Source organism: Mesoplodon mirus (assembly GCF_964341445.2).
Source record: "Mesoplodon mirus genome assembly, chromosome: 12".
NCBI lineage: Eukaryota > Metazoa > Chordata > Mammalia > Artiodactyla > Ziphiidae > Mesoplodon > Mesoplodon mirus.
The window spans coordinates 52,223,433-52,246,296 of NC_138988.1; the positions used below are offsets into that span (position 1 = coordinate 52,223,433).

General features: G+C 45.9%; 2 protein-coding genes across 3 annotated transcripts in view; both read left to right on the plus strand.

Moving 5' to 3' along the window:
* Positions 1-22,864, plus strand: part of GLB1 (galactosidase beta 1) — a 92,690-nt gene that overhangs the window by 1,072 nt on the left and 68,754 nt on the right. For both annotated transcript variants that reach the window (XM_082637546.1, XM_082637545.1), the window contains exon 2: positions 22,578-22,747. In XM_082637546.1, coding sequence (XP_082493672.1) covers positions 22,578-22,747 — 170 coding nt within the window. The remainder of the gene's footprint in view (positions 1-22,577; positions 22,748-22,864) is intronic.
* On the plus strand, positions 1,282-6,869 carry TMPPE (transmembrane protein with metallophosphoesterase domain). Its single transcript, XM_082637559.1, has one exon. It carries the CDS (start codon positions 1,349-1,351, stop codon positions 2,690-2,692), a length of 1,344 nt encoding a protein of 447 aa, XP_082493685.1. The 5' UTR covers positions 1,282-1,348; the 3' UTR covers positions 2,693-6,869.

The following is a 22,864-nucleotide window of genomic DNA, read 5'->3' on the forward strand; positions in this document are numbered from 1 at the left end:
TGCAAATTACACCTTTGATAAAAGGCTTTCAGTAAAGTGCGTAGGGCAGGGGGAAAAAAATTATTTGTTTGTTTGTTTGTTTGTTTTAAACCGAGGTTGAGAATCTTATTTGGAAAACAACTGCTGAAAATATTTTCATTTTGGGTTCTTCTTGGGAAAAGGTCACCTCAAATGACTACTTGCTAACCTTTGTCTACCTTTGTGCTTCCCCTGCCCCAGTTTTTTGTCTGGGAGCCCTGGAGTGGGAACTAGCCAGCTATGAGAGCCACAGAGAATAGTTCAAGGATTCAGTGGCAGAGAAAGATGGGGAGAAGGCAGATCTTAACCAATATCTAGGAGTGTTGTGAGACAGGAGGGATAAGGATTTATGGAGGAGGAGCTGGGGGACAGGGCAGCCTGCCATGTCGTGGTTGCTCATTATCCTGTGCAGCATCATTCACAGGGGCTGCCCTGTGACTGCCAGGAGGCCGTCTTCACCCCAGGAATCCTTATGTCAGGTGTCTAGGTGTCCCTCCTGGGCCTAGAGCTGAAAAAGATACCAGCCGACTAGCTTTCCATGATTTCCTTCTTTACATTTATTTACAACAGCGGTTCTCAAACATTAACTGTCCTAGAAGTTAAAACCGAACATTTAAAAATATTTATTAACTTACTTAAGAAATCATAAAATCGTTATATGTTAATAAACTTTATATATTTCTTGAAAAATAATAATTTCTTCCCAAATTTTAGGGCGAAGAGTGACATTGTACATTTTTGCAAATCTCTTTCATGTCTGTCTTAATAGATGATAGTTGGATTCTCATAGCTACTTCTGCATTCAGTCTCGCTATATCACATGTCATGTAGCCTCTGGAAAACTTCACTGTACACTCATGAGAGAATGGTTATGGCTTCGTACTGTTTTTGAAAATAGTTTTGACTTAATGGACCCCCCGATATGGTCTCCCTGGACCACACTTTGAGAACCGCTGGTTTAGAATAATGTTTTTCTTATTATAAAAGTTCATACGCATTATGGAAATACCTTAAACATACAGAAAACGGTAAGAAAATGAAACTGCCCATCCTGTTATAATCCAGCGTGTTTGTATTTCAATAATAAAATGTAGCAACTGACTGGTATTTGAGTGGCTTGGTTTCAAGGTGGGTTGGGCAGGTTTAAGTGGCCTTCAGGTTTTGACTGGGGACAAGGAAGCTCTCATATCCCACAAAGCTGACGCCGGTTCCTGGTTGCAGGCGGAGCTGACCTGGAAACCTGTCCTTGGCCACTGTCCTATCTAAGGAGCTCACCTTCCAGAGCCCGCCTGCACAGAACTGGCAGGGGACCCTCTTAGGAGCAGAGGTGATGGCGATCTTCAGGCAGCTGTCCCTGGGCGCAAAGGCCGCCCTGGCAGCCGGCACTGTCTTCGTGTCCATGGTCGTCTCCCGCTCCTACCTGGCGGAGAGCCTCGAGCTCAGGGCCTGGCGGTGGCTGTTCCGCCTGCAGCTCGCCCTGTTTGCCAACTCGCTCATGCTCCTCGGTTCCCTCTACATCTGGCGAAGCACCGTCAGCAACCTCAGCCACTCCCCTGCTGCAGAGTCGGCCTGTTTCCAGCTTTGGAAGATGGCCGTTGTGGCCTTCCTGGCCCTGGCCCATTCCAGTTTCTTCACCATGCTCTTTCTAGTGGCCGAGGAGCCCTATCTCTTTTCCCTGATGGCCTACTCCTGCCTCGGGGCATACATCATCATGGTCTGCTTCCTCTGTACCCTCAGTGGCATGGAGCAGGCCTACCAGCTCCTGGCCTTGCGCGCCGGCAGGGTGGTGGGCAGCCTTGACAAGACAAGGAAGCTGGCACTCAGGCCAGTGCTGGCGGTGCTGGTGTCCGCCGTGCTCAGTGTGGTAGGGCTGCTGAACGCTGCCCAGCCCCCGGCTGTGAAAACCGTGGAGGTGCCCATCCACTGGCTGCCCGCCTCCATGGACAACCTCAGGATTGCACTGCTCTCGGACATCCACTTGGGCCCCACGGTGGGCAGGACCAAGATGGAGATGTTCGTGAAGATGGTGAACACGCTGGAACCGGATGTCACAGTGATTGTCGGTGACCTGTGCGATGCCGAAGCCTCTGTCCTCCGGACAGCCGTCGCTCCTCTGGGCCAGCTTCGTTCACGCCTCGGCACCTACTTCGTCACGGGGAATCACGAGTATTACACATCAGATGTCAGCAACTGGTTTGCGCTGCTGGAATCCCTGAATGTCACGCCCCTTCACAATCAGAATGTGAAGATTTCTGCCACCCGGGCCCAGCCTGGCGGGGGTGAGGATGATGACTGGATCTGCTTGGCTGGGGTGGACGACATCGAAGCAGACATCCTGCACTACTCTGGCCACGGCATGGATCTCGAGAAGGCTCTGGGGGGCTGCAGCCCGGACCACACCACCATCTTGCTAGCTCATCAGCCCCTGGCTGCCAAGAGAGCTCTCCAGGCTCGGCCAGATATCAACTTGATCCTTTCTGGGCACACTCACGCTGGGCAGATCTTCCCCTTGAATGTGGCAGCCTATCTCCTGAACCCCTTCTTTGCTGGTCTGTACCAAGTGGCCCAGACTACATTTGTTTATGTGAGCCCAGGGACGGCCTACTATGGGATACCCATGCGACTGGGCAGCAGGGCGGAGATTACAGAGCTCGTCCTGCAGCGGGTTCCCTGAACCCGCCCCTGCCCCATGCACCTCCTCATTGCCCTTGCCCTCTGTCCCCGACCCTCTGAAGACCAGGCTGCCTGCTTTATCCCCTCCAGTCTCTCCTGCCAGTACATGCTTGTCACAAGACTGGCTTGCACCGTGATCAGTGGTGGGGCTGCCTGGCAAGTCCAGGCCAGTTAACTCTGTAGATGGCCATCTGCTTCTTTCTGTGCATTTGTGAGGCCACTAAAGTCACATGTGTAGGAACAGGCATCTATTTTCCAGATGATGTGGAGTAAGCCCTCCTCCTCTGCAGAACTCATGGGGATGAACTGAATCAGGGGGTTGCTTGAAGGGGATGCCTGTGGAAAGTGGAGTAGGGAGGGGACTCTTGGTATTTTAAAAGCCTCTTTAGGACTTAAGCAATTTTCAAAATCATTGATCCAGAGCTTTCTGGGGAAGGGGCAGTGTGGCTAGGTAATCTGGGAGAACTGGCGAGATGGAGGCCCCCTCTGGCTGCTGGAGAAGAAGGTTTTCTTTTCCCCCTTGGTTCTATCAGAGTCACCTTTACTGAGAGCGTCAGTCAAATCCGCTGGAATATAGGGCTCATCCCGTTCCGGGCCGTGAGTGATGCTGTCTAATTGGCTGTGCTCCTGGGCCTTTGCGGGTGGGGGTGGGGTGGAAGGCTGGGAACACTGGTAGGTGAATGAAGGTCAGATTGCTGCTGCCTAGGAATTCAGAGGGTGTTTGCCAAACTTGGCTCCTTTTATACAACACCTGGATGAGGTGATTAGGGGCAGGCGACTTTCCCCAACGGAGAGATGAGGGAACTGAGGCAAAGGGAGTCAGAGCACTGGCCGCAGCACAAGGGTTATGGGAGATTCTGGCTGGAAGCCAGGTTTTCTGCCTCCCAAGACCTGTGCTCTTCCCACTGCCTGACGGTAAGTAGCTGTACCCTTACAGGTTCAAACACAAGTAACATTGGAACGAGAACAAGCAAGGGCCTATAACCTGGTGCCCTTTCGAAGTGGTCTGCTTGAGGCCGATTTCAGTTCATGGTAACTGCGTGAGCCGGACCCGGAAGGGGGTCGGCCAGTTTCAGTGTAGGATGGCTGTTACACTGGAGGGACAGTCAGGAAACTGGAGTGCACACCCTCCACCCCAGGTTTGGGTCAGAAACGGAGGTTCGCTCTCTACCGGTAGGGAGGTTGAGGCTTGCGTGGGGAGTGGCAGGGCACTGAGCTCCCATGGGCCCCAAGGCCTTCCCTTCGTGGGACCCCTGGCTCTGGGATGCTGGGCTGTCCTTCCTGCTGGTGGCGCACTGCCCCCTTCCCCCCCCCCAAGCCTGACCCCATCAGAGCTGTCCTAGCGCTCTGGCCACACAACCAGATGGCCATCCCTAAGCTGGACCCTCAGAAAAAAAGGCAGGGGTTACCGTGTCTGGAGCAGCCCCACCCTCGCTGGCCGGCCTCTGTGCCAGAGGTAGGATACCCTTTGACCCTGGGGTAGCAATAAGGCCTGATAGACAAGGCCTCACTGAGAATCTTTCTGCGACAGGGAACTCTGACTGGAGGGGCTTACCCTCCGCTTGTCAGGCAGCATCGGGCAAATGACCTCACTGAGCCTTGGTTTCCCTCACCCTGAAATGGGGATAATTATCGTATCGACCTCAAGATTGTTTTGCAGGGAGGGTATTAAGACATGGCGCAGAAGTTGCTTGTGGTTCAGTCACAAGGAAGCACTTGATGTTGCTAATTTTTAAACATCCCATGGGCCCTGCAAAGGGGCTGTGTTGGTCACAGGTGCACAGAGAATTTATGGAGCAGCCAATCCTGGGGAACAGGAGTGGGTACCATGCCGCCTGCCGCTGGGGCCCAGTGATTTGTCACAGCAGCAACTGCTGGGGTTGCTTTTCTTTGTCTCTTGCCTGTGTTATTGTCTCCCAGTGCACACTCAGCCTGGCCAGGGCGAGTCTCTCCATTTTCCCCCTTGTCCTCTTGGTTAGCGGAACCCTGGGGGCTCCTGGAGACCACCTTTCTTGTTTCCAGGCAACCAGAGTATTGACAGCGGGTCTTCCAGTCAAGTTTAAAATGTATCTTTGAGTTGAGATTTCAGTGGTTTCCTTATTATTTACCCCCTCATGTTTAATCATCCTTACAGCCAGGAATAAGTTTGGAGAAAAACGTATCCAGAACCAAGGAAAGGACCCTGGAGAGCCTTTCTTTTAACACATTTTGCGGATGGTGGGGTTATAGGAGGGGGAAGTGCTTTGCCAAGGGCAGCGCCCAGCTCAGCTCAAGTTTCCTGACTGCCTTCTCGGTGGCATCACTCAACCCCCCCACCTCAGGAAGGTCACTCTTCCAGACCCTCTCACTTTCTCGTGCCCTGACCCCAGGTGGGATCACCCCCAGTCTACACTAGTTCTGCCATTTGTCTTCCACCTTGTGTGTCTCCTCTATCCAAGTATTATTTCACTGGTTTCTTGATTTGGGATCTTTCTCATCAGTGCCCTGAGCTGGATGGAATTCACTTCCATCCGTCCTGCTTTTCATCTTGCACCTTCTTGTCTCTTCTCTTTCCCTGAGTGCCAGCATTTTTCAGTCTTGAGCACCTGTCATCCCTGCTCTGAAGTCCTTGCTTGACTGATTCCTCTCTTAACAGAAACAAGACACGTCTATCTTCTGTGCCCAAGGAATAGTCAGCAGCACCTTCTCACACTTCATTTGTATTCCATGACATGGTGGAAGTTTTCCCAGCACAAATTTCTCCAATTGTGTCCAGATATGGTCCTGGTGGGCTGCTCTCCACGGCCCCCTTGGTACCTCTGTTCCCTGTTCTTCACTCATTTACCTTCTTTGATTTGTTTATTTATTGCCGGGGGAGGTGGTGAGAAACATTTACTTGAAGCTTGAAAATGCTTTCAATTGCATTCTAGTTTCTTTTTAAAAATCTGTTAAATGCAAGTTAAAATAAAACATAAAGCTTTCTAAAAATTAACTATAGCCTGTGTACTGGGATGCTATTTTTTTTTTTTTTTTTTTTTTGGCTGTGTTGGGTCTTCGTTTCTGTGCGAGGGCTTTCTCTAGTTGCGGCAAGTGGGGGCCACTCTTCATCGCGGTGCACAGGCCTCTCACTATCGCGGCCTCTCTTGTTGCGGAGTGCAGGCTCAGTAGTTGTGGCTCATGGGCCTAGTTGCTCCGCAGCACGTGGGATCTTCCCAGACCAGGGCTCGAACCCGTGTCCCCTGCATTGGCAGGCAGATTCTCAACCACTGCACCACCAGGGAAGCTCTGGGATACTATTGTTATAAAACCTCAATACATAAATCCTACTGCCATTCATTCGAAACATCCATCCGTCCAACCATCCTTTTTTCCCCCTTGTTTGTTCTTTTTAAAAGCTTTTTATTGTGAAAACTTGGAAGTACTCACAAACTAGGGAGAGCAGCAGCAGAATCCCCATCGCCCAGCTTCAACATTTGTGACTATTCTACTGTTCCTTCTCATCTACCCCCGCCCTTCACTCTTTCTTTCTTGTCAGGAGTATATTAAGGCAAATCTTAGAAAATATAATTTCACCCCCAAATGCTTCAGTATGAATCCTTTTTAAAAAAGCATATCCATAATGCTGTTATAGCCGATGAAATTCACAGTAATTCTTTAATATCATCTTATACCTAGTTAGGAGACTTGGGGCTAGAAGTTAGGTTTTCTACCTCTTAATAAAAGTATTTTTTCCACTGTCTGAGGATTAGGTGGCTGTATCTATTACAGGTTAGTATAGGATTCAAATGCAGTTAACTGTGAAGAGTTAGTTTTCAGTTTTTCCTGATTATCTCAATTGTCTTTTGTGTGTGTGTGATAGAAAAACACATAGCATGGAATTTATTATCTTAGTGATTTTTAAGTGTACAGTTCAATGGCATTAAGTGTATTCACATTGATGTACAACAGATCTGCAGAGCTTTTTCATCTTGCAAATGTAAAACTCTATACCCATTAAACAACAACTCCCCTACCCACCCCCAGCCCCTGGTAACCACTACTTTACATTCTGTTTCTATGAATCTGACTACTCTGGGTACTTCATGTAAGTGGAATTATATATTATTTGTCTTTTTTGTGGCTGGATTATTTCACTTAGCATAATGTCCTCAGTGTTCATCCACACTGTAGCATGTGACAAGACTTCCTTTTTTTTTTTTTTTTTTGCGGTATGCAGGCCTCTCACTGTTGCGGCCTCTCCCATTGCGGAGCACAGGCTCCAGACGCACAGGCTCAGCGGCCATGGCTCACGGGCCCAGCCGCTCCTCGGCATGTGGGGTCTTCCCGGACCGGGGCACGAACCCGCGTCCCCTGCATCAGCAGGCAGACTCTCAACCACTGCGCCACCAGGGAAGCCCAAGACTTCCTTTTTAAGGCTGAATAATATTCCATTGCATGTATATACCACATTTTGTTTATTCATTCGTCCATCAGTGGACATTTGGGTTGCTTTCACCTCCTGCCTGTTGTGAATAGTGCTGCTGTGAACATGGGTGTGCAAATATCTCTTTGAGACCCTGCTTTCTATTCTTTTGGATATATACCCAGAAGTGGGATTGCTGGATCATATAGTAGTTCTATTTTTCATTCTTTGAGGAAACTCTATACTGTTTTCCATAGCAGTTGGACCACTTTATAATCCCATCAGCAGTACACGAGTGTTCCAGTTTCTCTATATCCTCACCAAATCTTATCTTCCATTTTTTTGTTTGTTTAAATAAATTTATTTATTTATTTACTTATTTATTTATTTACTTATGGCTACACTGGGTCTCTGCTCTGCACGGGCTTTCTCTAGTTGCGGTGAGCGGTGGCTACTCTTCGTTGCGGTGCACGGGCTTCTCACTGCAGTGGCTTCTCTTGTTGCGGAGCATGGGCTCTAGGCGCGCGGCTCAGTAGTTGTGGCTCGCGGGCTGTAGAGTACAGGCTCAGTAGTTCTGGTGCACAGGCTTAGTTGCTCCGTGGCATGTGGGATCTTCCTGGACTGGGGTTCGAACCCATGTCCCCTGTATTGACAGGCAGATTCTTTTTTTTTTTTTTTTTTAATTATTTTTGGCTGCATTGGGTCTTTGTTGCTGTGCCCAGCCTTTCTCTAGTTGTGGCGAGCAGGGCTTCTCTTGTTGCGGAGCATAGGCTCTAGGCGCTCAGGCTTCAGTAGTTGTGGCACGCAGGCTCAGTAGTTGTGGCTCCCAGGCTCTAGAGCACAGGCTCAGTAGTTGTGGCACATGGGCTTAGTTGCTCCGCGGCATGTGGGATCTTCCCGGACCAGGGCTTGAACCCATGTCCCCTGCATTGGCAGGCAGATTCTTAACCACTGCGCCACCAGAGAAGTCCCTGTTTGTTTGTTTTTGATAGTGGTGTGAGATGATAACTTATTGTGGTGTTGATTTGCATTTCTCTGATGATTAGTAATGTTGAGCATCTTTTCATATGCTTGTTGGCTATTTGTATACCAGTTTTGGAAGAATGTCTATTCAGGTCTTTTGCCCATTTTAAAATCATATTTGATTTTTTTGTTGTTGAGTTGTAGGTCTTTATTATTCTGGATATTAACCGCTTATCAGCTATATGATTTGCAATTATTATCTCCCATTCCATAGATTGACTTTTCACTGTATTGATTGTATCCCTTGATGTGAAAAAGTTAAGTCTGATGTTCCATTTGTCTATTTTTGCTTTTGTTGCCTGTGCTTTTGGTGTCATATCCAAGCAGTCACTGCCAACCAAGCCCAATATCATAAAGCTTTCCCCCTGTGTTTTCTTCGAGGAGTTTTAAATTTTGGGTTTTGTGTTTCAGTCTTTGATCCATTTTGAGTTATTTTTGTATATGGTGTAAAGTAAGGATCCAACTTCATTCTTCTGCATGTGGATATCCAGTTTTCCCAACAGTTTTTGTTTAAGAGACTGTCCTTTCCCCATTGAGTGGTCTTGGCACCCTTACTGATGACCATGTGAACATTTGCGTGACAGTTTATTTTCAGGCCCCTCTATTCTATTCCATTGGTGTATTTGTCTGTCTTTATATCAGTAACTCATTGTTTTTATTACAGTAGTTTTGAAATCAGGAAGTGTGAGTCTCCAAACTTTGTTCTTCTTTTCCAAATTGTTTTAGCTATTGGGGGTTCCTTGAAATTCTGTATGAATTTTAGGATGAACTTTTCTATTTCTGCAAAGAATGCTGTTGGGTTTTTGATAGAGATTACATTGACTCTGTAGATAACATTGGGTAATATGGACATCTTAACAGTACTAAGTATTTCGATCCATTAACATGGGATGTCTTTCCATTTATTTGTGTCTTTTTAAATCTCAGCAGTGTTTTGTAGTTTTCAGTGTATGAGTCTTTCACCTCCTTGGTTAGGTTTATTCCCAAGTATTTTATTCTTTTTGATGCTATTATAATTGGAATTGCTTAATTCCCTTTTTGGATTGTTCATTGTCAGTGTATAGAAATGCAACTGATTTTTGTATGTTGATTTTGTATCCTGCAACTTTGTTGAATTCATTTATTAGTTCTAACAATTTTGTGTGTGTGTGTGTGTGTGTGTGTGTGTGAAATCTTTAGGGTGTTCTACATATAAGATCATGTCATCTGTGAGTAGAGATAATTTTACTTCTTCCTTTCAAATTGAATGTCTTTTGTTTCTTTTTCTTGCTTGTTGCTCTGGCTAGGACTTCCAACAGTATGTTGAATAGAAGTGGTGAGAGTGAGCACCCTTGCCTTGTTCCTGATCACGGAAGAAAAGCTTGCAATCTTTCACATTGAGTATGATGTTAACTATTGGTTTTCATATATGGCCTTCATTGTGTTGAGGTAATTTTCTCCTATTCATAGTTTGTTAAGTGTCTGATCATAAAAAGTTGTGGAATCTTACCAAATAAATTTCTGCCTCAATTGAAATGATCATGTTTTTGTCCTTCATTCTGTTAATGTGCATTCCATTGATTGATTTTCATATGTTGAATCATTCTTGCATTCCGAATCTCACTTGGTCATGATGTATGATCCTCCTAAAGAGTTGTTGAGGGAATTCCCTGGTGGTCTAGTGGTAAGGACTCAGTGCTTTTACTGGCAAGGGCGCGGGTTCCATCCCTTGTCAGGGAACTAAGATCCCACAAGCCATGCAGCGTGACCAAAAAAAAAAAAAAAAAAAAAGTTGTTGAATTTAGTTTGCTGATATTTGTTGAGGATTTCTGCATCAATATTAATCAGGAATATTGATATTGGCTTGCAGTTTTCTTTTTTTGATATGTCCTGTCTGGCGTTGGTGTTAGGGTTATGTTGTTCTCATAGGATGAGCTTAGAAGTGTTCCCTCCTCTTTAATTTTTTGGAAGAGTTTCAGGAGGATTGGTGTTAATTCTTCTTTAAATGTTTGGTAGAATTCTCTAGCTAAAACCATCTGATCCTTTGTTTTTCTTTGAGATTTTCAATTACTGATTCTATCTTCTTACTAGTTATTGGTCTGTTCAAATTTTCTATTTCTTCATGATTCAGTCTTGGTAGGTTGTATGTTTCTGGACGTTTATCTGTTTCTTTAGGTTTCGCAATTTATAGGTATACAATTGTTCATAATAGTCTCATAATCCTTTTTTTGTGTGTGTGTGCCATCAGTTGTAATATCTTCTCTTTCATTTCTGATTTTGAGTCTTCTCTCTTTTTTCTTAGTTAATCTAGCTAAAGATTTATCAGTTTTGTTGATCTTTTCAAAAAATGAACTCTTACTTTCATTGATCTTTTTTCTATTCTCTATTTCACTTAATCCCTGCTCTAATTTTCATTATTTCCTCCCTTCTGCTAGCTTTAGGTTTAGTTTTTTTCTTTGATTTCTTGAGGAATTGTGTCACTTTACAGTTCTTTTGTTTGAATCAGGATCTAAAAACAAGATCCATATATTGTATGTGATATATTTCTTAAGTCTCTCTAAGTCTATAAGATACCCTCTCTCCTTATTTTGTGCCATTTATTTGTTCAAGTTATCTGGATATTATATCTTCATATTTCCTACATTTTGGATTTGTGGTGGTGTTTGACATGTACTATCCTTCATATTTTCTGTAAACTGGTAGAGGTGGACATCTATTAAAGTTAGAGCTAGAAGCTAGACAGATTCATGTTCAACTTTTCTCCTTTTTTGGTAGGAAGACTTCATTGCTTTCAGTGATGCTGAGATTGACCAGGTGTTGTCAGCTTGGCTCCTCCACTAGAAAGTTCCACATCATCTTTTCATCTAATGTTTCAGCAGTCATTGGTGATTGTTGCCTAAAGTCATTAGTCCAGCAGGGATTGTAAAATGGTGATTTTTTTTAAGTTTGATACATTTAATACAGAATTTAGTAGGCCAGAGTACTAAATAGATTTTCTGGGAGTATTTAGTTGGCTTTTATCTATTCAAGAGACAATGGAAACTTCTTTTACCTCAGTTCTGAATTTTGAAGGAGTTTTTGTGGAGCTTAGAAGTATAATCCTGGGAATTCACTGGTGGTCTAATGGTTAAGACTCTGCACTCTTGCTGCCGAGGGCCTGGGTTCAGTCCCTGGTTGGGGAGCTAAGATCCCACAAGCCGCACGGTGCGGCCAAAAGAAAAGAAAAAGAAGTGTAATTCTGCCTTCAGCCCCCAAAACGATGATTTTTACTCTCATTTCTTCTGCATTTACTAGCTGTGGTTCTTCTACAAAGAATTCTCTTCATCAATTGTTTGGTTATTCTGAAAAAGTCTGTAGCAAAGGCAAGACGGATGCTGTATTCTTCCTCTTTATTCATCAGTTTTCAGAATAATGAGTTGATACCCCAGCAGACTTCAGGGATGCCCAATAAGCTTTTCTTTTAGGTGGGAAGGAGTATTATGAATTTGGCTATTTTTGCATATCTGATGTGTTTCAATCTAACGAAATGATACATCTTTTAATGCTCAAAATATCCCATTTTCAGCCAGTTGGAGCTCCTTCAAATTGGCTTCTATGTCATTTTGTGTGGCCCTAATAGCTGTTGATTGTTTTAGGCTTATTTTGTATATATTCTGCCCCAGACTTGGATTAAGTAATTTCTTAAGGAGCCCTGGTTCCTTTTTGTGGGAAATATTTAGAGACCATAATTTAAGTGCTAGAGGAGCTAAGTGCTACTGGCTAGTGTCATTTCTTAGCTGTTTTTGTGGCTATTGCTGGGAAATAAATATTTTTTTAGAAAGAGAAAAAATTTTAAGTTACATTGTTTTTTAGAGCAGTTTTAGGTTCATAGCAAAATTGAGTGGATGGTACAGAGATTTCCTGATTGCAGGGCTTTTACTTAACTTTCTTTGATTTTATGTTTGTTTCTATTTTATACTGAAATGTTTGGTTCCTAAAAACCCGATGTAATTACCTATTTATCCTATTATGTATTTTATAGATTCAGAATAGTAATGAAATATTATTAATAGGATGAAATCTACCAGATGCAGGTTTATTTGTTTTAATGCAGTTCAAGATGTATTTTTATCCTTAGTCTAAATATAGTCAAAATACTATTTCAAATTCACTTGAAATGATTACTTCCTCTGTGGACAGTTAGGTCTGTTTTTCACTTTTAAGAATTATTTTTTATTTTTTATTTTATTTTTTTTTAAACTGTGTACTTACCTTTTCTCCATGATGAGGGAGCAGAATTAAATCTGTAAATGTCTGTGAGTCCTGGAGGATAGGGATCTGATCCTCAGCTGTGCTCATTTCTCCTCCATTCTGCCATTTCCCCTTCCTCTTCCATTGACATTTGCACTCTTTATCCACAGTCTTTCGGAATGCTGAACAAAAATCTTCTTGGAACAAGACAAGAATAAGTAAATAAAATTAATAAATCTATAAGCCATAGCAGATCATTCACAAATTCCTCCAGATCCATATTGATTATCACCATTCATTCCGTGTGGTGGTTTTTCTTCTACAGCCTGTCTGATGTAATGGTGCTTCCATGACATTTGATGTTTGAAAGGCTCTAGCTCTGGCATTATCAATGTATGTTTTATAGTCGTCTGCAATATTCCTTCTCTTTCTCTTTGTTCTGTGAACTGAGGGATCTGGGAAGCCCATGTGTGTAAACACCCCTCCACCCCTGTCTTCTCCCCTTCTCTTAATCCCTTTTCCCTCAACACTAGGGTGCTAGCAGCCTGGGATGGTTGGGTCTCTGTCACCCTGGAGCTGAGCAGCTCATGTCTGGAATTCTCCAGGCTCTTGGGCCTCTGGGGTGAGTTGAGAAGGTATGTAGGGTGCTGGGGATGGAGATCCATGGAATAGGTGCTTACCTGAGTTATTATGAGAGACGTGAAGACGTTAGCATCTTCACGTAATCGGCATGACACATAACCTGTGATAGCACTGAGCTCCTTTTATTTCTTTATTCAGGTTGAGGAATGTGCACAAATAATGCAAATATAATTATTTTTAGTCCTGAGGATTAGGCAACTTGAGGCTTGTTCACATTACCTGGTGTTGTAAACACCAATGTTACATTGAATTTTTTTTAAAGAAAGGCTTATTCACCACTGAAATAATCTCAACAGTATCATTAACTTTAAAAATGTTGTATTGGACAGTATTAGTTACCTGATACGTATTTGGTCTGGGGTTATTTCATTTGTACTGTGGTCTTTTTTCTCCAGTGTTATATGCATTATGCATAATACATTGGTTGGGGGTGGGGGCACGGCTTGGAAAGGTGTGGGCTTTGACTTGCTTGGAATTGCGTTTTATTCTGTAAGTTCTGTGACCTCACGCACTGTAAATACTGATGCTACCACACCCGAGCACATGTGAAATAAAACTGTGGCTCTTCAGTATTTGGTTCCAATGCGAATTAATTAAAAAGGGGTTGGGGAAGTAGGTGTCCAGTAGTTAAGAATCCGCCTGCCAATGCAGAGGACACGGGTTCCATCCCTGGTTGGGGAAGATCCCGCATGCCATGGAGCAACTAAGCCCGCGAGCCACAACTGCTGAGCCTGCGAGCCACAGTTACTGAGCCCGTGTGCCACAAATACTGAAGCCCGTGTGCCTAGAGCCTGCACTCCGCAACAAGAGAAGCCACCGCAATGAGAAGCCGGCACGCTGCAATGAAGAGTAGCCCCCACTCGCCGCAACTGGAGAAAGCCCGCGTGCAGCAGCGAAGACCCAGCGCAGCCAAAAAAGGGGGGTGGAATTTGCACACAGGGCAAATTTTCCATTATATGTATTTGGGGGGAATAAACTCTGAAGGCAGCTTTCCCTCTTTTCTCCTCCCCCCACATTTCTCGATGGCCCTACTTCCATCAGTGGTGCCACAGCTCAGAGATTAAGGAAGCTGGCTCTTTTAGGCTGGGTCCTCTCAGGTCCTTCAACATTGAAAGGGGTCACGTTGGAGCCATGAAGTGGATTTTCCCTGTTTACCTCGGCCCTGACCAGTTAGAGGCTGTCTCTTAGGTGATGCAGCTTCTGCATCTGTCTGTATCATCCCCTCTGCTGCTTTTCTAAGCTTCCGTTTCAGAGACTTGTCACCGCTCCCCAGGTCCAAATAATATGCTGTTGTTTGTACATCAGACCAGTGTGACAGCTCAGGCAGTGTCCTGACAGTCGAGGTGTCTCATGGGAGAGAGCCGGGCAGTTACCAGGTCCCTGGAGCAAGACCAAGAATGTGTCCTGGTGTCCTGCCCACTTACAGAGCAACTGCTTTTGACCCTTTTTATTGATAGTTTTGAAAAGATTAGCCACAGACCAAATGCCAGAGGCTGTGTTGACTGTCCCACAGCTGCCACTGGGGCTACCACTTGGTTAAACAAGTGGTCCACCACCATCCAGCACGATCTGTTTTTGGCAGGGGCTCCCTGGTGATCTGAATGGGGATGTGATGAGGATGTCCACTGAGTCTTTGTGGTAGAGGCACCAGTGTCTGCAATTCCAGGAGGAACTGTGGGCTTGTTTAGATTTATCTTGGGTGGAGGTGGGCAGTGGGCAGCTCCAGGACATCTGTTTGGCCCTTCCCTCCACAGTGGCTGTTACTCATGGGGAGGCTCCTGGGGGCTGTTAAATAAAACCACCCCAGTTTGCACTCAGAACCAGGGACATCGCCATAGGGTAGGTCCTCTGACTAGTGAGAAGGACGTGGGCCCTTTCCCGTGGCAACAAGGTGAGGGTGGTGGCATTCAGGAGCCCTGGTATATACATACCAGCCCAGACTGCATCCAACAGTCCTCACGAGATCTGGGGGTGCATTGTCCTAAGTCCCGCTGGGGAAGGAATATTTATTGTGTGTACTTAGGGTGGCATCACAGGGCCCTTCCTCAAGGGGATCCATCCAATCCTTCCTTCCATCAGCTGTTTGTTGTAGAACCGCCTCAGAGCTGGGAACCAGATGAAGGAGTCATGATTTTCCACTGCAGGGGCTGACCTCAGCCTTTTGCTCACGATTGATTGATTTTTTTCTTGCGAGACACATCAAGCAGCACCCTCACTGGTTGGCCAACCATCTCACCCTCTAGGAATGCTGTCGTTTCTGAGCCCTTGCCTGAGGTCACCTCTGTCAACAACACCCCAGCTGCCACTCTGGCCTAGCTGGTTGTGGTGGTAATTATGTCCATCTGCATCTGGCGGTTAAGTGGTACCTCTTTGGTTATGCCAGGATCTCATCACCCTCGAAGACACGAGGGAGCATCTTCTGTCACCCCCTGCCCACAGAGCACAGCCCTCAGGGGACTTCTGGAGGACACCAGGACCCTCCTCACTGCTGTGTTCCTTACTGAAGGGTGTGTTCTCTGGCCAGTCCTGGGGAGTATGGTCAGATGTTGGGGTGTCTGGTCACCGTTTTTACTTTCTCACTTCTTGGAGCCATCTCATACCTTCCTCAGGATTCCATGGCAGTCCGGGCACCTCTACCTTATTTCCTGTAAGTCAATATCATGTCCAAGTTCCAAGGCACTGGGTTCCAACAGCACAGGGACTGGGTTGGGCACCTCTACCAAGATGATAGCTCACACATGGGAGAACGCACCATGTCCACACACTCCCCTCTATCTGCCTTGTGTTCTGCCCCCTCAAGATCCCCTCCCAGTGTCCCCCCTGCCCCTCCCCGATTAAGTCCTGGCCTTATCTTTCTGGCAGGAGATGTAGGTCTCTTTAAACATTGCCATAGAAGCCTCTGGCATTCACAGAATGCCCTGAGTGGATGGCTGATTTGAGCCTGTCAACCGGTCTCTTTCCTCAAAGCTTCCAATCTGTTAGTAAAAACCAGCCAACCTCACAATCCTTATAATTACCAGCACCCACCCCTCCGCCCCATTCCACGGGGCTAATGCAGATGCCCACTCCCCCCCCCCCGCCCGTGCCCCCTCCCAGTCCTGCACAGGTGAGGGCCTTATCGTGTGTGTTTGCATACCGTGGGCCGTCGCCACCCACTTAGCACCAGCTGTTTGACGCACAGGAAATGAGAAATCCAGGTATTAACTCACATCCTGAGGATCTGCTGTTTAGGACAGTTCTGGTACCAAGTGTCTTAACTTGGGTTCCTCTAAAACATGAAACCAGGGCTGGAGTGCAGGTGATCTGGGAAGCGGTCCAAGAGGGACGGATTCTCACTCTGGGCAACAGGACCACGATTCTGCCAAGGTCTCCTGGAGAGCTGACTGAACGTCTCCCGAATTGCCTGCCTAAGAGAGGAGGGTGGGGCTTCTCCGGTGGTGCAGTGGTTGAGAGTCCACCTGCCAATGCAGGGGACACAGGTTCATGACCCGGTCTGGGAAGATCCCTCATGCCGCAGAGCGGCTGGGCCCGTGAGCCATGGCCGCTGAGCCTGCGCGTCCGGAGCCTGTGCTCCGCAACGGGAGAGGCCACAACAGTGAGAGGCCCGCGTACCGCAAAAAAAAAAAAAAAAAAAAAGAGAGTGCAGTTATCCACTCCCACTGGTTGAGGGCCGCTCCGAGGTGCGTGGACTCCCCCCGACACCTGGGTTCCTGGGTGAGCAGGTGCCCGTGGCGTGTGGGTGGGAAAGACACAAAGACTTGACGGGTGAGCTTGAGATGAGACACGGTCAGCACACTGTACACTGAACTCGCGCGGGACTATCCACAGGAGCTGACATAGGTGTGTTTTTTTGAGGTTTCGTTTTTTTGTTTGTTTGTTTGTTTAATTTTTTGGCCGCACCTCGAGGCATGCGTGATCTTAGCTCCCCGACCAGGGATGGAACCCGCCCCACCCCCTGCAGTGGAAGCGCGGAGTCTTAACCACTGGACCGCCAGGAAGTCCCCAGGTGTGTTTTAAAAAACACGTCTTGACCTTCTCTTTATTCTGCCTCAGAGATCTTACCACAGTGGCAAGAATAAGTCATTACTCTCAGGATGTACATAATGTTTCATCATGTGTGTGTATGTACATTCATATGCAATACACATAACATAGAAACCGTAATTTATTTCATCAGTCCACTTTGTGTGTGTGTGTGTGTGGTACGCGGGCCTCTCACTGTTGTGGCCTCTCCTGTTGCGGAGCACAGGCTCCGGACGCGCAGGCTCAGTGGCCATGGCTCACAGGCTCAGCCGCTCCGCGGCATGTGGGATCCTCCCGGACCGGGGCACGAACCCGCGTCCCCTGCATCGGCAGGCGGACTCCCAACCACTGCGCCACCAGGGAAGCCCCATCAGTCCACTTTTTAAGTTTAATCTTTTTCCAGTTTTATTGAGAAATAATTGGCATACAGCACTGGGATAAGTTTAAGGCAAACAGTGTGATTTATTTACATGTTGTGAAATGATTACCACAATAGGTTCAGCTAACACCCATCTTCTCATACAGATAAAATAAAAAGGAAAGAAAGAAAGAAGAAAGGAAAAAAAATTTTTCTCCTTATGATGAGAACTCTTAGGATCTACTGTCTTAACAGCTTTCCTGTATATCCTACAGCAGTGTTAGCTATAGTCATCATGTTGTACATTACATCCCTGGTATTTATTTATCTGATAACCGGAAGTTTGTGCCTCTTTTTTTTTTTTTCTGGCTGTGCCACACAGCATGTGGGATCTTAGTGCCCCCACCAGGGATTGAACCTGCACCCCCTGAAGTGGGAGCGCAGAGTCTTAACCACTAGACTGTCAGGGAAGTGCCTGGAAGTTTGTGCCTTTTGACTACCTTTCTCCAATTCTCCCTGCCCCTGACTTTTTAATTTGTGTCATCATTTTACTAGGAAAAATTTGCACACATAAAAATTGAGAGTTGAAAACATTTTATACTCACCTTTCAAATTCTACCATTAACAATTACTATTAATCCATCCCTCCATCCATCAATCCATCTTATTTTGGGGATGCGTTTCACAGTAAGTTGCAGACATCAGTGTACTTCCCCTCAAATACATCAGCATATAAATCATTAATTAGAGGTCAATATTTGTTTATATGCCTTTTTTTCCCTCTTAAGGTTAACTTTACATACAATGAAATGCACAAATCGTAAGTGCACCGTTTGATGAGTTTTGGCAAATGCATATATCTGGTAATCCAAAACCCTGATTCAGCCCTAGAACATTACCCTTGCCCCCAGAAAGTTCCCTCATAGTCCTTCCCAAGCATTGTTATTTTCTAACAATACTCTATTTTGTTTTAATACCATCAGCTTTTCAGAGTAACTCCATTGCTGGACTTTTAGAATGTCCCCCATTTCAGGCTTGGCTTATCACTTCCTTGTGTTATAGTTAGATTCGGGTTCAGTGGAGATTTAAGTTCCACAATGAGCACTGCTTGGAGGAGAGGCTGTATCCTTCCTCATGAATCAAAACATGGGAGTGGGCTTCCCTGGTGGCGCAGTGGTTGAGAGTCCGCTTGCCGATGCAGGGGACATGGGTTCGTGCCCTGGTCTGGGAAGATCCAACATGCCGTCGAGTGGCTGGGCCCGTGAGCCATGGCCGCTGAGCCTGCGCGTCCGGAGCCTGTGCTCCGCAACGGGAGAGGCCACAACTGAGAGGCTCGTGTACCGCAAATAAAACAAAAAAACAAAAAAAAAACATGGGAGTGACGTCTGCTCACTCCATTTTTATGAGGTTGACGCTGAGCAGCTGGGATCACGGAGAATCTGCCTGATCCCTTCTTTATAAAATTCCATCAACCTTGCTGATGGTTTTAGCATCCATTGATGATTATACCTTAAATCCATTATTTCACTAAGTGTTCAGAAAAGGGGGTTTTTCAGATTCTGTTATTCCATCTGCATTTATTAGCTGGAATTCTGTGAAGAGTTTTCCATTGTCAGCTTTACGGTTACCCCAAAATATAGTTTTCATGTGAAAGGGAAAGACCCTTTTAGAGTATGGGCAACCTCCAAAGGTGACCGATTAGTTCTTTTTTCCTCTCTGTGTATCATTATGAACTCAGGTGTTAATATCCTTGCAGCCTTCCCCCACCCCTGCCTCCAGGTCATATGTCTCTTAGGTTTCTCTCTCTTAAAAAAAAAAAAAGCTCTAATTTTTCTACCTGAGGCCAATAGGAGCCTCTTCAGGTTAGTCTCCGTGTTCATCCTGCATCTAACCAACCCCTCCCCCCACCCCCCGCCCCCTGGTCCTGTGGGTTCCATCTCCTGCCCGCTGCCCACCTTGCTGCCACCCACCATCGTCCATGATTCTGCTTCCTTTATTGCCGTTTCAGGAAAAGACCACAGTGCCAAATATTTGAAAACATGTCTGATCCTATCATTCTTCTGTTTAAGTTGCTCTCTATAGCTCTTGGCATAAAGCCCAGGCCCTTGAACATGGACTTCAGGGCTCATTCAGTCTGGCCCCTGCCTGTCTCCCCTGTTTCGGCTGCCACCATGCTTTATCTGTGTTGAGGTTCCATTGCTCCTTCCCTGAATCCTGTGTTGTACATTACATCCCTGGTATTTATTTATCTGATAACCGGAAGTTTGTGCCTCTTTTTTTTTTTTTCTGGCTGTGCCACGCGGCATGTGGGATCTTAGTGCCCCCACCAGGGATTGAACCTGCACCCCCTGAAGTGGGAGCGCAGAGTCTTAACCACTAGACTGTCAGGGAAGTGCCTGGAAGTTTGTGCCTTTTGACCACCTTTCTCCAATTCTCCCTGCCCCTGACTTTTTAATTTGTGTCAACATTTTACTAGGAAAAATTTCAGGAGGGTGGAGCCCCCTCCACCAGTGCTCACAGTTTCCTCTGCCTGTGTCGCCCATCCCCTTGGCTAACTCTTCCTCATGCTGGGGCTCAGATTAGACCCATTATTCTTAACCCTGCCTGTACATTACATCCTCTGGGCAGTTTTAAGAAATACCAATGCCTGGGCTCCACCCAAGATCAATTAACATCTGAATGTCTGGGCAATGAGGCTTGACTTTGCTATTTTTAAAAGCCTGTGCAGGTGATTCTGATGTGTGGCCAAGGTTGAGAACCACAGTTTGGGGTGTTCCTTCCTCTGGGAAACTTGTCCCCCAGGCCTGGATTACATGCCATTTATTACTGCTGCAGCCTTCTGCTCTAATCCTGTCCCCCCAGCTTTACTCAGATATAATTGATGGATAATTCTGTGTACGTTGAAGGTGTACAACCTGGTGGTTTTATCCTCATTTTACTATGTAGGCCTCACTATGTCCACTCTTGGGTTTCTTCCTTGCTAGACAGAAGCTTCATGTGGTCTGTGGCTGCATCTGTTTGGTTCCCCCTCTGTTATTACCCAGCACATAGTAGGTGTTTGTAATACTTGCAAGTGCTTGTTAGGTTGATGTTTGGGCTGGATTTTGAGGTTGTTTGAATGCAGAGGTGCTGTGCTCTGTGGGACAAAGGCCATATTCCACCATCTGCCCAGATCGTTTCTCTCCAACCTCATCTGCTTCTCCAAATCCCTTCCCTTAGACAAGTGAACTCCAAACAGCCCTTTCCTTTTCCCAGTTCTGCCCAAAGGTTCTCACTCCCTTTCTACCTGTACAAACACTTTCCCCAACATATGGGCCACCTTTGAACTCAAAGAACTTGTGGGAAACCCTTATTTGACATTTAATCATATACATGCTGTGAGATGTTTTCAAAGTCATCCATTGGGGCACCTGGTATAAGAAATCATGTGAGTTTCTTGCTTTTGAGTAGCAATTAAAGCGTTGTTTGGAGATATTAAATTGACACTCTGGCCTTCTAAAAAATGATTCTTAAATTATTTGTTTATTTTTGGTTAGCTTTAGTAACTCGCGTACAGTAAAGCTTTCCCCTAAGTTGCCCCTAAGCAGTCTCCTGGCGGCATGCAAGATCTTTAGTTCCCCGACCAGGGACTGAACCCGGGCCCCCTGCAGTGGAAGCTTGGAGTCCTAACCACTGGACTGCCAGGGAATGCCCACAGTCACAATACTTTACATTTGGATTTCAGGCCAAAGGTGATCTAGGACCCTTGCTCTCATTGATGTTTCTAGATATGGCTTCAAGGGCAACCCCCAAAGCTCTCATGGACTGTGATGCTGCTATGAAAAAGAGATTAAAAAAAAAAAGCCTAAAGATGCACAAGGAATCTTACCAACAATGGAGGATACTAATTAAATGGTCTCTTGTAGCCCTTGTCCTGTTGGAACCTGAGGTCTATTTCTACCTTTTTATATCCACCAGAGGGCAGTGTTCTATTCTGCCTCACAGTCGGCCTCCCCTTTGAGGTCTCCCCTTTCTTTTCTTTTTTTTTTTTAATTAAAAAATTTTTTTTGGCCACGCTGCATGGCATGTGGGATTTTAGTTCCCTGACCAGGGATCCAACCCAAGCCCCTGCACTGGAAGCACAGAGTCTTAACCACTGGACCTCCAGGGAAGTCCCAGAGGTCTTCCCTTTCAAATCCTAGCATTTCAGCTCCTGAAGTGATCCCCAAACTGTGTTTCTCAAACTTTGATTTGACTTCTAGAAATACATCTTACATCTCAACCCCACAGAGACATACAACCATATGCAACTCTATATATGTATATATAACAAAATTTCATAAAATGACACTTGTTTTCATAGAGAACAGACCTGTGGTTGCCAAGGGGGAGGGGGGTTGGGAGAGGGATGGAGTGGGAGTTTGGGATTAGCAGATGCAAACTGTTATATATAGAATGGAAAAACAACAAGGTCCTACTGTGTAACACAGGGAACTATATTCAATATCCTGTGATAAACCATAATGGAAAAGAATATGAAAAAGAATGTATATATGTGTATAACTGAATCACTTTACTGTACAGCAGAAATTAAGATAACATTGTAAATCAACTATACTTCAATCAAATAAATTAAAAAAAAACACTTGTCTTTACTATGTGCAATACACTGATATTTCTATTCTCTTTCATTATAAAAAGTGCCAATCATCACCAAATTGAGTTCATGACCTACAAATGGGGTCGCACATACTGCCTTAGAGTTCATTTAGCCTGGCATCCTGCATATTTATGGATGAAGAGATGCAGGGTTAGAGAGCGATGCTCAGTCATTGTGGGACTCAGCGCAGCACCTAGGATAAGGCTTCAGGGCTTCGGACTTCTGATCTGTTGCTTTCAGCACAAAGACATTCCTGATGGACACCCAGAGCTCTGGCAGGTCACAGCCATGGGGGCCAGGGTGTGTATGTGTGTGTTCCAGCTCCAGCACACTGAGCTTCGCCACACCTTGCGAAGAGTCCCCTGCAGCAGGGTTTTCTCTTTGGGCATGTAACTTCTGCAGCTCACCCACTGATTGTCACATTGGTGCCGGCCTCTGGAATCCTGCACGTGGCTCCTCCGTGCCCTGACTTATTAGTGGTTTGCTTTATAGCCCAGAATCAAGAACGTACACAAACTAAGAGGGAAGAGAGTCAGTTGCCACTGTTGAAGCGTCTGCTTCTGAGATGCGGAGGGTGGAAGTTCTCATGTGGTTCCGTCCTTGCTCTGTAGAACGCCTCCCAGAGGACTTTCGAGATCGATTACGGCCACAACTGCTTCCTCAAGGATGGCCAGCCCTTCCGCTACATCTCGGGAAGCATTCACTATTTCCGCGTGCCCCGTTTCTACTGGAAGGACCGGCTGCTGAAGATGAAGATGGCTGGGCTGAATGCCATCCAGACGTAAGTAGGAGGGCACTGGGCTCTCACCTGGGCCTGGACACCCACCCCTGGAGGGAGGGTCCAGCTGCATCTCTCGGCGCAGCTGTTTCATTGCTCAGAACGGGGAATAGCATGGTC